The sequence below is a fragment of the Dermacentor andersoni genome, chromosome 8 (assembly GCF_023375885.2).
Source record: "Dermacentor andersoni chromosome 8, qqDerAnde1_hic_scaffold, whole genome shotgun sequence".
Lineage (NCBI taxonomy): Eukaryota > Metazoa > Arthropoda > Arachnida > Ixodida > Ixodidae > Dermacentor > Dermacentor andersoni.
In genome coordinates this window covers 121,961,096-121,976,217 of record NC_092821.1, presented here as the reverse complement: position 1 = coordinate 121,976,217, position 15,122 = coordinate 121,961,096, and the positions used below count along the sequence as shown (strand labels likewise).

Below are 15,122 nucleotides of genomic sequence, written 5' to 3'. Positions count from 1 at the left end.
AGCTGTCCCTTTCGCGTTTTATATTTTCCTTTTTTTTCTTTTCTGCCGTCTATTCGTCCCGGCGGCACCTGCTTCCTGGGGTCTCGTATAAAAAAAGCAACATTCAACAAAGACGTTGAGCTGCGTATGGCAAATATTGCGAAGTGGCGACTAGTTCATAAATCATGGGGAAACAGAGAAGTATATTGTCCCTTTTAATGTACCGGCATTATTGCATCCTCCAAGGCGGCAAATTAACCGTAGTGGTCCAACAAGTGATGTCCCCGGCTCATGCCAAGATTTCGGCAATGAACTCGCCCTGGCGAGAACGATGTGCCCTTGTCGAAACGTTGATTCGAGCCTGCGGCATCCCTTGTTTCCGCCACTGCTAATCACTTCTGCCTTTTCCTGTCTTCCAAGCGTGCGAATATGACGAGAAAGCTTTTTTTAAGTGACTGTAGCGCCACGAGTGAGAGAAATCGCCTGTGTAGTTCGTACAACCGCCGTACACTCGGACCACGGACCAGCGCCATCTTGTTTTTTTTTTTTTGGGGGGGGGGGGGTCTAAGAATCCACTTGTACCTATGCTTTGAAGCGGGCCAGGTGGTAATCTGTAATGATTCGAGCTTAAATCGCGAATGCAAGATGGCGACGACCAGGATCCCAGATTCAAGTTCTTGTTCTACCTCGTCAACCGCCCGTCTTGCCCAAGCGCTTGAATTCCGCTTATGGGCGGCGTCGAAAACCCGACGTCTACGATTTGTTTCCGGCTCCCGAAAATTGATTCCGCTGTACTCGACCACCAAATGGCATAGCCTTTGAGTTCCGTAATTTTGAATCCTAGGAGCGCCGCGCCATGAGGCGTTAATTTGGACACCGCCTAAATACACTGTGTTTACGCACGTACAACCGAACACTGTATTCAACTGGCTACTGTGAAACTTATCTGAATCGGTCCGAAGCCTCGTGGCGTTAACCAATAGAGGTGACCAACGAGTGGGCCGCGGGGCATATCTCAGTAGCTCTACAAGAAAGCTGTCGCTTGACTTTGGTCATCGTCATCCCATGAGTTATTCTCAGTGTTTTTTTTTTACACATAAGTATCGAAGATCGATCGATTGTTTGATCGATTGACTGGCAATTGACTAACTGTATGAAGAAAATCGGCACAATTTGAGGCTCACCTTGTCCCCAAACACTATTCGCCACCTGTCATGCATGCCCTTCTTTTCTTTAGAGCTGCGCGGCCGGTACTTCCAAGTTACAAACGACATACGCATTGTCAGCGGAACATGCCAAATGTGACAGTGAAGCAGCGAGCGCCGAGCATTCAAGCAAGGCGACGCCAGCAAATCAAACGATTATCCCTTTGGCACGAGATACGCCGCCGAGGCATGCAAGCTTATTTAGCTTGTAATCCAGTCAATGCGGATGACGCTGCCCGGTCGGCTCATGATGGTGCCCAGATTATACCCATACCGCTGTCAAGAACAGATGCAGCCACAAGTCTTCGCTCCCTCGCCCGCGAGCTTACACAGAATCTGTGGAACACCAGTGAATTCACGAACGCACGTCTCCACAGATTGGATCCACGTCTGCAACTCCGCCTACCACCAGGGTTGCCACGAGCGGAAGCAACACTTCTGTGCCGCCTATGGCTCGGCGTGGCATTCACGAACTCCTACTCATTCCGTATTGGAATGGCCGACAGCCCTACTTGTGACACCTGCGGCTGCGAAGAGACCATTGAGCACCTCCTTTGTGACTGTCCCCGTTACAAAGTGCCAAGAAAGGTGCTCGTGACCGCTCTCGAAAAACTGAACAATCGCCCCTTTACCAGAGGGAAAAGCTCTAGGACATTGGTCCAGACGGGCTTCGGCACTCAAGGCCTTAAGGGCTTTGCTTAAGTTTTTAAGGACATGCGAATTGTGCGACCGCCTTTGAATGTTGTAGCGCGTAGTTTCGCGATACTGTTTGCATTTTCTAGTTTCCATTTTTTTTCCTCTTCTTCTTCTTTCTCCTTTTATTCCCTTTACCCCTTTCCCCAGCACAGGGTAGCCAGCCGGTACTTACACTGGCTAACCTCCCTGTCTTTCCTCTCCTTTGTCTCCTCCTCCTTGTAATCCAGTCGACTTGTCCTACACTAGCCGCTCTGCTTGCCACCCAGGCTAACGCAAAGAGAGAGAGAGAGAGAGAGAGAGGAAAGGCAGGGGAGGCAAACCCAACCACTGCCTACTGGCCGGTTTTGCTGTCTGGTATCTTATTTGAGTGGCATGTTCCTTGAGTTCAACGCGAGACCAAGGCGCTCACGGCCGACCCTACTTCCGACTTGCTCGGGAAGTTTTCTTACAGGGAACATGTTGCCTCGAAGTGCAATATTTTTAAACCGAACGGCTTTCTTTCGCTCTTTCAGCTGTTTTCGTGCTTGGTCGCACGAAAATGAACACGTGCAGTTTCTTTTTTTTTTTTAAACGCATACACCGCCTTACAGCTCACGTTTAACGCGGCTGCACATGGCGTTTGTTGTTTTTTGTCACGCCTCTCTCGCACAATTTTTTTTATAGCGCTAGGCGCTGGGATGGGAGCCTCTGTGGTGATACTGTGATCAGTTACAGTACCGTGACAGATGCACTGACCAGACAAGCATTCGGTTCCTTGCCCTATAATGGGGTGATTGGATAATATAGGTTTAAATGGAGAAACAAAGGAAGAGAGCGATCACTAGTTGATCTAGAGTGCGCTAGAGCACACCTGATTCTGCTCACAAGGTACCGCATTAATGCTCTCGTTGAGAAGTACATCAGTATGGACCAGTTGGTGCGACATACTGCAAGCTTAACCAGCGCAAATACACGACGTCGCGAGAACGCAGTGCTGGTCCTGTGTGTGCATATGTGTTCTTGCGTGCTCGCTCATTTGAACTGGTTAAACTTGCAGCACGCTGTCCTTGCTTTCAGCGCGTGGTCACGATCCAGGGGTACTGGATCACGGCCAAGGATAATGAAAACGGTTTCGAGATCAGCCGGTTCAATCCCAGCGCTCGAACGCAGAGATGCTGACGTTCGGCATGCTGGGTGTCCACCTGTACGGGGTCGGGGCCTGCCACCTGGCGAGCGTAACGAGGGAGGCGGAGGCCGAGCTCTGCCTGCGCTGGTTCTCCCTCTCCGTGTTCTTCCCGGTGCACCAGACTCTTGGACAGGTGCTGGCGAACCACTTCCTCTTGCTATGTCTACCGCGCACCTACTGCTTGAAAATCGGCAGAAACGTACAGAATCGGTGTTCAGCCAGAATAGACTAGCGTACTCTCATCGCCGAAATGTTTATAGAGAGGTGCATTTTCGCATATTTAGGTGTCATGCGAGCGTCTGTGCGCGCGTGTGTGTGTGTGCGTGTGCGTGTGCGTACGTGGTGTACGTGATGTACAGTCAGCCGCAAAAGTTTACGAGACGCGAGATTTGCGACAGAGGCAAATTGTCGCGAAGCCTGTGCACGTAGCCTCCAATTAAAAGCGTTGATCCGTAGCAGTTCTTGCGAACCGCGCTGTGATCCATTAAATTAGAAGTGCTACACCTTACCAGGGCAGAAATCCGCATTTGTCGTGAAACCCGTGCCCCGTAATCTTTTGCGGGTGACTGTACGTGACGTACGTGATACGTACGTGACTTATGTGACATACGTGACGTACGTGATATATACGTGACGTACGTGACATGCGTGACATAGGCGATGTGTGTGTGTGTGATTGGAAAATTATGTGTGTGGGAGAGCGTGTGTGGGAGGGCGTCTGTAATGTGTTTGTGGCCGTGCGTGTGTTCGCGCGTGTGCTTCCACATAGCGCGCCCTGTGAAACAACGAGCCTTCCGCGCAGTCCCCCACTCCTAGCCGGCGCAATTCTGTCCTCTCTTTAACCACTCTCGTCCCTCCGTTCTGCGCATGCGCACCAGGCGACCACGCCGATCCAGAGGCGTGTGGCGGCGCTGGCGTCGAGGGCGACCGCCCTGCGCCACTTCCTGCTGCCGTACGTCTACACACAGCTGGTGAAGGCATCGCGCAGTGGAGGCGCGCTGGCGCGCCCCACCTACATCGAGTGAGCCTCCGCTTACCTACACGCACCTGGACCGGTATTCGCAAACAGCTCTTACGCTAGAAGGTTTTTCGTAAGAGCGAACTTCCAGCCAATCGGAGATGCGGGACACATTGGCGGAGGCGATTTGACAGAACTTGTCGCCGAGCTACAGCTGGTTCGTGGCTTTGGAGGAAGCTTTAGCTCGGGCCCAACTCCGACGCGGCCCATTCGAATACATGTAAAACGTATAAACGCTTTTCTAAGATGACCGCTGGACCGATTTTAGTGAAATTTGGTGCATTTGAGAGAGAAAGTCGAATTCCAGTGACTGTTGGAAGCGGAATTTCGATTTACGGCCTGAATTTTGCTAAGGGAATTCTCTAAAATACGAAAAAAAATAGACGCACTAAGTTTACATATTGATAGTTCTGCATCAAGAACAGATATCGCGGTTCTGTAAACGGCATCCACTAGATCATTCAAAGCGGACAAATTCCGTATGTCAATTTAAATCTTACGTCAATTCGTTATGTTGCGTACAAGGGTTCTGCAAAACCTGTATATTCATATTACAATTTTTTTTTAGATTCATGTTTAACATATCATTTTTCATTGCTGAGATGCAGAGTAGTAAACATGATAGTTTCGCTTTCTGAAAATTTGCTAGTTTTTCCCATTTTTATTAAAGAAACTAGATTTTACGTTTTTCCTTTTACATGCAACAAACCTCGTCAAATTTGCTGCAGTGGATGCCGAGAAAAACGAATTCTGCTTTTGCATGTATTTATATAGGAGCAGCCGAGCTAAAGCTTCCTCTTAAGCACAAAAAGTTGCGACGCTAAGCAGACGAGAACGAGGTGGGACACATGTCGTTTGTGTATAGTACGTCGTTCGTGTCTCACTTCGTCCTCATGAGCACCATAAATGTTTGTCCTTTAGCGGTGGCAGCGGACCAGCAGCAAAGAAGGCGTATACGAACTACAAAAAAGAACTTTGTGAATGCTATCCCTGTTTATTTTGTTTTCTTTCAATAATTAACACGGTTTGCATGAGCGAACGTTACTTTGCTGTGTAGCTATTAGCTGCGACAGGCAATGGCGCAAAAAAGAAAATACGGCGGGTGCATAAATCGTTGATTTCGGTTCGTTTTTCTTCCCGGGGAACACGGAAGTGTGTAGGTAGAAATAAGACGCGGGCGTCTTTGAGTGCTCAAATCATTTAAGGCAGTCGACTTCCCACGCAATAGACATGTATTGAAGAGGCATAGACGCAGGGACGTCTTGGTTTGTCCCCGGATTATGATTCGATGTTCGTTACCTAAACTTCCTCTCGCGCGTGTTTTTCTTCTCTATATATCGGTTTAGTATGTGTTTATCTGTCTCTCACTTTCTCAATCTGTTTCGCTTTACCGCTCACAATGTCTCTGTGTTTATGTATTTACCATTATCTAATTATCTGCCTCTATATGCGCATTTATCTCGCAGCTTCCCAAGAGATTCAAAGACCCACGCATATCCTAAACAGTTCATGTTCGGACCGAGCCTCCTAGTCACCCCGCAGATAGAAACGGTGCGTGTATGTAGTACGCCTTTTTTATATATATATAGTCTGCGGCGGCATGTCACATAGTATGTACCCGCGGTAGCTACACTTTAACGTGAACGACGGTTAACCAACCCGCGCAGGCCGCCTCCCTGCTGGAGGTGTACTTCCCTGCGGGCCGCTGGTACGACTGGTACAACAGCAAGCGCGTCGACAGCCTCGGACAGCCGGTGTTTGTGCCGTCGCCAAACGCCACGGCTGCAATGTTTACCCGCGGCGGCACCATTATCGCGGGCAGAGCGCTCAACCGGTATGCGAGCTCTAATGCTCTTTTCATTGATTGATTGATTGATTGATTGATTGATTGATTGATTGATTGATTGATTGATTGATTGATTGATTGATTGATTTATTGATTGAGTTGCAGCTGCTGCTGTTGTTATCGCTGTTGCTCAATTGATTGATTGATTGATTGATTGATTGATTGATTGATTGATTGATTGATTGATTGATTGATTGATTGATTGATTGATTGATTGATTGATTTAGTGAGTGAGTGAGTGAGTGAGTGAGTGAGTGAGTGAGTGAGTGAGTGAGTGAGTGAGTGAGTGAGTGAGTGAGTGAGTGAGTGAGTGAGTGAGTGAGTGAGAGTTTCTGTAGCTGCTGCCACTGCTGTTAAAGACCAAGAACCACGAGACACAAGTAACAAGGACACAAGTAAATCGAAAATCAGGATGGGGGGGGGGGGCGACAGATGTGGCATAAAATCTGAGTAAACAGGGATGAAGTCATGTAGACAGACAGGCCAGCCTGTCTGAGGCACTCTTAGCTCTGTTCATACAACTTATAGCCCAAAGCCCACAAGTAGTGTCGATATACGGACATTAGCATCGTCAGTGGGCTCCGGTAGCTGGGACGGTCGTCCACAGACAACGTTTGCCGCCAATGACTGCTGCGGACTCATTTTAAACGCTTGGTTTTTTTTTTTTTTTTTTCAGCTCCGTCACCAACATCCATTTGATAGTGTCGCCGGACAACTCCGACTACGCATACGGGGAGCTGATCAGCGATAATGGTGTCAATGCAGGTGAGACACTAACAGAAGCGCATGAACGGCGCGAAAGCTTTTTTAAGACGAACTAGTAACTTAAAGATGCGCTCCCATATAATGCTTCCCATATTAAGAGGAAGCTTTAGCTCGAGTGCTCCTATCTAAATACATGTAAAAGGAGAATTCGTTTTTCTCGGCAACCACTGCACCAAATTTGACGAGGTTTGTTGCATTTAAAAGACAAACTTAAAATCTAGTGACTGTTGGTTTCGAATTTTCGAGTTAAGTTGTGAATGTTTTATTAAAAATTGCCAAAAATCGAAAATTTTCAAGAAACGAAACTATCAAGTTTACAACTCTGTAACTCAACCACTAAACAGGATAACACAATTCCGTGAATTGCATCTAATAGTACATCTAAAGCGGACAAAATTGATGTGTTACACATGAATATAGAAAGAATTTAATCATAGGGAAATACAACTTTTGCAAAACCGTTGTAACCGACGTAACAGATTCACGTAAGATGTAAAATGACACATTGAATTTGTCCGCTTTGAATGATCTAATGGATACCGTTTACAGAACCGCGATATCAGTTCTTTATGCAGAGCTATGAATTTGTAAACTTCGTGCTTCCGTTTTAGAGCGCAGCTCTTTGGCGTCCGTTCCTGGGTTTCGCGTCGTCGTCGGCGTTGTCGTCGGCGTTGTCGTCGGCCTCGTAACCAGCTCCGCCCCCCTTTCATCCCCCCAGCGCTAGCAGCGACCGACTGATACCGCTGGATGCCGCTGACGCCGCTAGAGAGTCAAGAAACGTGACTGCATAGAACACCGTCGCCGCCATGCAGAAAGAGGAGGAAAGGGTCCCCCCCCCCCTGTTCTTGTGTGGCGGATAGGGTGCTCTTCAGTTGCCGACGCGCCGGTTATTTCACGTAGGCCCCGGCACGTCGACGAATACGTGACCACCTTCCCACGGCTAGACCTGGTTCTTAGCGCTGCGGAAGCGAGGGTATCATATTGTTTGTGTCGGCATCGGCGGCGTTGTCCCTGAAACCAACTCCGCAGCTGGGGTTGACTCACTATCGGCGTCAGCGGCATCAGTCAGTCGCTGCTATCTCTTCCCTCCTCCCTTTATCGTGTTGTCCGCTTGCTGCGCGTGCTTCTGCCCCCATCGTTTGCCGCTGGGTGTACACGCCGCCCCCCTCCCCCCTCTTCCTGCGAGTCTCCGGTTGTCAAAGCGCCGGCTCGAACTTAATTCCTTTCTTCGCTCCTCCTCCAATGCAACCCCTGTGCGGTGGCAATCAGAGAGCCAGATCGGTGGCGGCGGATCTGTATATGTGCACCGCCCGAGCCGAAATTGCCGCTGCCGTTCGCCCTGTGCGGTGGCAATCAGAGAGCCAGATCGGTGGCGGCTTGACATAAAGACAAACAGCAATTTCCTAACACTTATGCGGGAGAACATCCCGTTCCTCTCGCTCGTAACGCGTCCCACGGCTGTGACAACCTCGCGAGGCACTTGTATAGATCTCGTCTTTGAGAATCAAGCATTGGTGTACCAAGTCGAACATATATCAGTCTATTTCTCCGACCACAAAGCTTCCTTCATGACTGTCAAGAACTGTTAGTGGAGTCTTTGTTAAAGGAATACGTGTGAAAAATAAAAAAAAAATTATGTGATAGCGCATACATGTGTTGCTCGATTTCTTTGCCTCAATCTATCGAAAAGGTGAAACAGCTTATTTGCTGCGCTCAAATTTCGCATTAGGAAGTAACGTAATCGTCGGTAATTTTTTTTCAAACGGTCAAATATTTGAAAATCGATTTAAGAAAATTCGAGCCCTAAATCGAAAGTCCGCTTCCAACAGTCACTAGAATTTAACTTTCTCTTTCAAATGCAACAAATTTCATCAAGATTGGTCCAGGGGTTATCTCATAAAAACGTTTTTGCGTTTTACATGTATTTAAATAGGCCGCGTCGGAGTTGGGCCCGAGCTAAAGCTTCCTCTTAAGTCCTCATAAGTTACAAGTACTCTGTTCAAAGGGCTAACTTGTCTGTTTACTAGATCACCAATGCCATCGCGACTATTGATACCTGGAGATCAGTTCCAGGCACGAATTTTTCGGTGAAATTCTACACGCTTCAAATGTTCGCTTACTTCAATTCTGCAAATACCAGATGTCCGATAAGTTCGGAACTAAAAAAAGGTTAACCAGTGAAATAAAGTTCATATACATATCCCTATTATTACTCGATTTTTTAATGTCCGTGACTGCTGTAAAGCTTGGTCCACAAAAAAAATTGCCTCCGCTCCCCTGTTCATATTTACGTGAGAAAGTCTCCACGAAAAATAGTCTAGGAAACGCATCGTTAATGTTTGAACAAACATTCGCTACAGTTGACAAATGTCGTATTTATCGCTCTTGCCAAGCCATGTCTGTGGCAGCTTCGATCAACAGCATGCGATGGCCCAAGACGGCCGTTTCAGTAATGTCAGTCATCTGAGAAACGGCGGAAAACTCCCCTAACATTTCTTTGTAGTTCTGTGAGTTCTCTACCTAACGCTATTCGCTTTGTCTTTTACATTCTTCTTTTTTTACAGGAACATTTGATGCCGGCAGCTATTCGGTGTTTCACTTCTCTTACATGAAGGTAACCTTACAAAACCTTCGGTTGCGCGCATATCCTTTTCAGGTTTATCACCTGCTTGTTAGTAGTGTCCACCAACTTCAACATCGTACGGACCTAGGAGCCATAATTAGGTGCTGTTTATATTAGTTGCGTACATATTCTTTTGAGGTTTATCATCTGCTTTTGAGTAGTGTCCATCAACTTCAACTTCGTGAGGACCTGGGAGCGATAATTCGGCGCTGTTTATGTTATCGCAATTGGTACAAATTATACTTTTTTTTCGGATATTCCGTGTCAGAGCCACGTTTGGCAAATGCAATCAAAATACAACCAGTCAAGCTTTCTGACGACGTCTCTCTGCTGAGACCTCAAGTAAGGAAGGAACGAATGCAAGCTTGCGCCAGACCCACCTGATATGATGCAGCGATATGAATATCTAACGTGCGCGCACCATTATTTGCAAGATCATGTAGATATAATAAATTTGCGCACAATTATCTTAAAGTAATACATAAGTAAGGTTGGTAATTCCCGTTTCATAAATCTATGCACCTCCATCTTCGTTTTCCCTAAGCTTACTGCTTGAATGAATAAACGAAAATTGAACGTCACTTCCTATCAAACGGCGACCAAAAGTTCGCTTCTCCCTTGCACACGACGCAACTGACATAAATGTTCTTCCTCACCAACGGCCACTTCAAATGCACATCGGCGAGCTTGTGCTCAAAAACAACAACCAAAAAACTTTTGGAAGCTACCTTCTTGCTGCGGCGCTGAATATTATAGGACCATCTAACGTGTACTCGGCGAATGACAGAATGATTGCCTCTGGATATTGCCACACACTGTCGCAACTTTTCCGGTCTTTCTTTCTATGATTTTCGTTGTTCGGTATTGAGACACGTTACGCGCAAGAGAGCTTCAGACAAGGAGACACAAACTAAATTCACACGCAAACGTATTGTATATAATACAAATTATGCAAATGTTGCGTATAGACGAAGAGGTTCTCGTGCAGCGCAAACGGCAATGTCTCCGGCTGGGACCAGTTACCATACAGAAAAGGAAATTTGCTTTCGTCAGGGCCAGCACGACTTGCTACCGCAAGGGAAAATTAGTTTGTCCAGGCAACTCAGTGGCAGATGCGATTCGTAGGATGCTTCATGCAAGATCACACACAACAGCGCAAACACCAAGTTTAATCACATATCTTAAGTGTCATCTTCTCTGTCTCGGCATCGAGTCATGGTTTTCTTCGTTTTTTTTTAATTTCTAGATTATTTTCACTTAGGTGTTTCGGAGACACACATGACTCTCAAAAGGCTCCAGACAATATGACACTAACCAATGCCAACACAAGCTATCTCTTGCTATTGCAAGTAGAGCTTCGCGCCATTAGACATCTGAGAGGCACAAATGAAACACAAGAGGCTTCGGACTAGATGCTTCGCAAACTATCGCATATAACTTGTATTTTCAAGAACAAAAACAGCATAAGTTATTGTGGTATTCCAGTTCGAAAGCTGCGATCCTACGTCACCAACGAATCCAAGCTTAAAGACACAATAAGGAGAAAAATAAGCTTCGGCATCGATATATTAGCCAAGTACGCTTCTACAATAGTCAAAAAGCCGCTCTTACTTTCTAAGCAAGAGAAGAGGTGAAAACGCAACACGTATTCCGACGACGCCTTGACACGTTCCCCACCAGTTCATCTGTGACGCCACAAACATTGGCGACGTCCTCTCACGCCCGTTTAATTGTTTATGGTTAACGACTGACTACGTGTCCTCTAGATGAGCCAAAGTTGATCTTGAGAAGTTTCTAGGGCCATTTACAAGGACACCAAACACGTCCCGAACACGAGAAAGCACATTGAAATCTGTGACGTCCCACTGACGTACCAACGGTGATTGTACTGGCGCAGAATTCGAGAAGCGAAAGCTCGGTCTTCATTTCTTTCTTTCGATGATCAGACTCATACGGCGAAACTAAGGGAAATGTACCGTACAAGAGCGCAAACGTGGACTACTTAGTTGAGCAATATACGGAGGCTAAAGCGCAGAAACAGAACCGATGAACGATCACTTCATTTTTATCCCCAAATTACAAATTGGATGCACAAGGCCTTCCACTTAATAAAACTACAATTTAGAGCACCATTGCTGTCTTGTTTTTGATTGGCCCTGTTGCTTCGCTGCTTTCTTTCTTTCCTCTATTTCTAGAAACGAAAATAAAGTCTTGCAAGAAATCGTTATCCGTCTGCGTTGACTTAGTTTTTTCACTCCAGTACGCGCCTTTAAAAGCTCTCATCGGGTGCCCTGTCGATCACCTCCCAGGGCATCCTGACGGGCCACTGCTCGGTGTGCCGGTGGGGGACTACGCTCCGAGCGGCGACCGTGTTCGGCGTCCCAGGCCCTGCGCCCACACGCGTGCAACTCAACGAGAGGCCTCTCAAGTTCGCCTTCGCGCGATCGGTGAGCGGGTCCCGAAAGTCACGCCTTGCACCCTTCTCGATTTTTTTTTTCTGTGTGTAAACGCGCACGAAACGCACGGATGCTGTTATTAGAGCCCCAATAAAGCTGTGTCTTAGCATACTCACCTACGGGGCAAGAACCTGGAGGCTTGCGAAAAGGGGTTCTACTTAAACTTAGGACGACGCAGCGAGCTATGGAAAGAAGAACGATGGGTGTGACGTTAAGGGATAAGAAGAGAGCAGATTGGGTGAGGGAACAAACGCGAGCTAGTGACATCTTAGTTGAAACCAAGAGAAAGAAATGGGCATGGGCATGTAATGAGGAGGGAAGATAACCGGTGGTCATTAAGGGTTACGGACTGGATTCCAAGAGAGTGGAAGCGTAGCAGAGGGCTGCAGAAAGTTAGGTGGATGGATGAGATTAAGAAGTTTGCAGGAACGACATGGCCACAATTAGCATATGACCGGGGTAGTTGGAGAAGTATGGGAGAGGCCTTTGCCCTGCAGTTGGGCATAGCCAGGCTGATTATGAAAGCACTGAACGTGAGTGAAACGTTGCGACGTATCTCCTCTCAGTGCGAAACACCCATTTGCCTCATCCCGGGCACTTTGCGGTATACGGGGTAGGAGGGTTCCCGACTCGTCTCGTTTCGGTCGGTAAGAGGAAATGCGGGGCCGATGGTGGGATCGAAACTCCTGGTTTAAGGCACAGGCAGCCCAGTACTCTAACCATTTGGCAAACAATCGCACGCGTATCCCTCTCGCGGAGCAACGGAGCAGCTCTTCGAGACGTTTGCCGCGTGCGTCACGTACCACCAGCTTCCCGCGTCCTACCCTCGTGGTAGCTAGTGGTTTGACAATCCGCGATAGACTGCACCTTGCCCCCCTCCCCCCTTTCGGGATCGGCCCAAACTCCCCATTCCTTCTATAGCGGCAGCTAACTCTGCGTAGAAGCAGTACGAGATCGAACTGCCCTTACGATCGGCTCAGGTCGAACAAGTTTCAATGTTTCTTCGCTGGAGTACGAATGTAAATTGTCGTTTCAGCACACACCCCATCATATAAACACTTACAATTCCATATCGCTTCGACGCAGATTTCATTTCCTTTCAGTTTATCTCAAGGATCCCCTATGAGCGCGGGGGGGGGGGGGGGGGGGAGTAGTATCATCAGATGAGGGACGGGCACACGGAAGTACACAGAAGAAACAAGAGAATAACACAATATTTACTCACAAAAATGCATAAGATAAAACATGCAGAGACACAGACATACAAACATACACATATTCACTGCTGCTGTGTAAGGCTAATATATTATAAGGGACTGAGATAAGCACGAACAGAATTATCGAACGAATGGTATTCACAATCCTCGTTTCTCTCGCTTAGGCTCATTCATAAGCTATGCAGAACAGAACAATCGGCACTTCTGCTCGCAGCGAACCGCCGGAGTAGGCGATCGTACGATAAGGTCGGGGGGTTCGATCCCCAACTACAGCGGCCGCGTTTCGATGGGGGAAATTTAAAGAGAGAGAGAGAGAGAACGACCGCGTACCATGCATTGGGTGCACGTTAAAGAACCCGTAGAGGTCAAAGCAAACTGGCGGTAACCCTCACTAGGGTGTGCCTCGTACCGTGCTTCTGAGACGTAAACACCCCAGAATTATTTTAAGTCCTATAGTATCGTTATCACCTCCGTCGTCGTCTTGCTGCTGCTGGCCTTGCACTATAGGTCTTAGTCTTTAACAAACATCTTGGTCCTCGTGGTAATCCCCTTTCCGGAATCCCCAAACAAAGCTGGGCAGCCAGCTAGCTGCAGAATGCTTCCAAAAATGTTGAACCACATATTACGATTAATCTGCGTAATTTTTAGACAGGATATGTCTCAAAAATTTTTAAATATTCGAATGCCACGTAGCCGGACAGAACCGAGGTAACGTTGTTTGCCGTCGCTGTATTTCGCCTAATTAAACAACATTAATTAACGTCTCAAACATAACGAAAGCGAACTTGTGATATGGAAAATTGTAGGCCATCATGAAAAATTCCCGATCCATCTTCGTGTTTCGCGGTCTTTCTTTCAAGCTTCAGAAAAAAACGTTTATGTAGCACGTACAAAACAACAGAAAGCTGGACCGGGAATTTTTCAGGATGGTCTACAATTTCATTATGTTCGATTTTGATCTGAATGTATTGCTTAATGAAGTTTATTAAATAATAGTAAGTAATTATTTAATTAGGCAACGGCAAACAACATTACCTTGGTTGTGTCCAACTACGTAGCGCTCGGATATTTTTCTTTAATTTTGCACAAGTTCTGCGGGACACCCTATATATCTTACATCAAAACTTTGCTGATCTATATATCCTGTTATACAGGATGTTTTGCTTTAGACTGCACAGATGTTTGGCCATATACAACTATTTCAACGGTGTGCGGTATTCTATTCGATTCGCTTATGGCACTACTCAGTTCGTATTCGATTCAGTTTCAAAAAATTATTATTCGCGCACCTGCAATCAGCACTCCTATTTTTACCTATTGTTGCAAAGCACGCCACTACCGTGACCGTTAGGTTAATAATGGGAACTATAATATAACATTTTCCGTACCCTGTGACAGCTAGGTCGATTAGGCGCTTTAGGCTGTATTTGTTGCATTACAGACAGCTTTCTGGTCAAGAGACTAAACGTTTGGGAAATATATCGAGAAACCGGTAAATCTATCAAAAAATATTCGCATCAACTTCGCATCTCCGAAACCTCTTAACGACATACCTTGTTATGCAACCTAATTTGTTTAAAATTCGGTCAACGGTGCATAAATGGTAACCTACCTAAACATCATGCTTACATCAGTCTAGCAGGATTCTCTTCGTTTCTTTCGTCTTTTTTATTACATCGTTCACTCTAGTCAACCCTTTCAGCATGTCGGACTTCTGACTTGACTAGCCTCTCATGTTGTCGTTTGCCTCTCTATCTATCTATCTATCTATCTATCTATCTATCTATCTATCTATCTATCTATCTATCTATCTATCTATCTATCTATCTATCTATCTATCTATCTATCTATCTATCTATCTATCTATCTATCTATCTATCTATCTATCTATCTCAGTGATGTACATACGCTCTCTAAATTTGCTTAGTGTACAGGGCCTAAATACAAACCTCGCATGTTCGATTCAGCAGCATACCTAATGCGCTGCGATATTAAACGGGGAAGAGTGCCCCCATGTTCGGCGATTTATTCATGTGTCCGCTTTCCTTCTCTCCCTCGCAGACGCTGTACCTTTTCGACATCGGCCACAACCTGCGAAAACCTTTCGCCATTACCGTGGGACGGCTCTGACGAGCGCAATAAACGTGCTCGT

General features: G+C 46.6%; 1 protein-coding gene across 1 annotated transcript; it reads left to right on the top strand.

The window, feature by feature from the left end:
* Nucleotides 1-2,990: 2,990 nt before the first annotated feature.
* Nucleotides 2,991-15,122, top strand: LOC126529065 (uncharacterized). Its single transcript, XM_050176666.3, has 8 exons — nt 2,991-3,178; nt 3,924-4,066; nt 5,530-5,614; nt 5,731-5,897; nt 6,586-6,674; nt 9,239-9,288; nt 11,607-11,744; nt 15,032-15,122. Exons 1-8 carry the CDS (start codon nt 3,032-3,034, stop codon nt 15,098-15,100), a joined length of 888 nt encoding a protein of 295 aa, XP_050032623.2. The 5' UTR covers nt 2,991-3,031; the 3' UTR covers nt 15,101-15,122.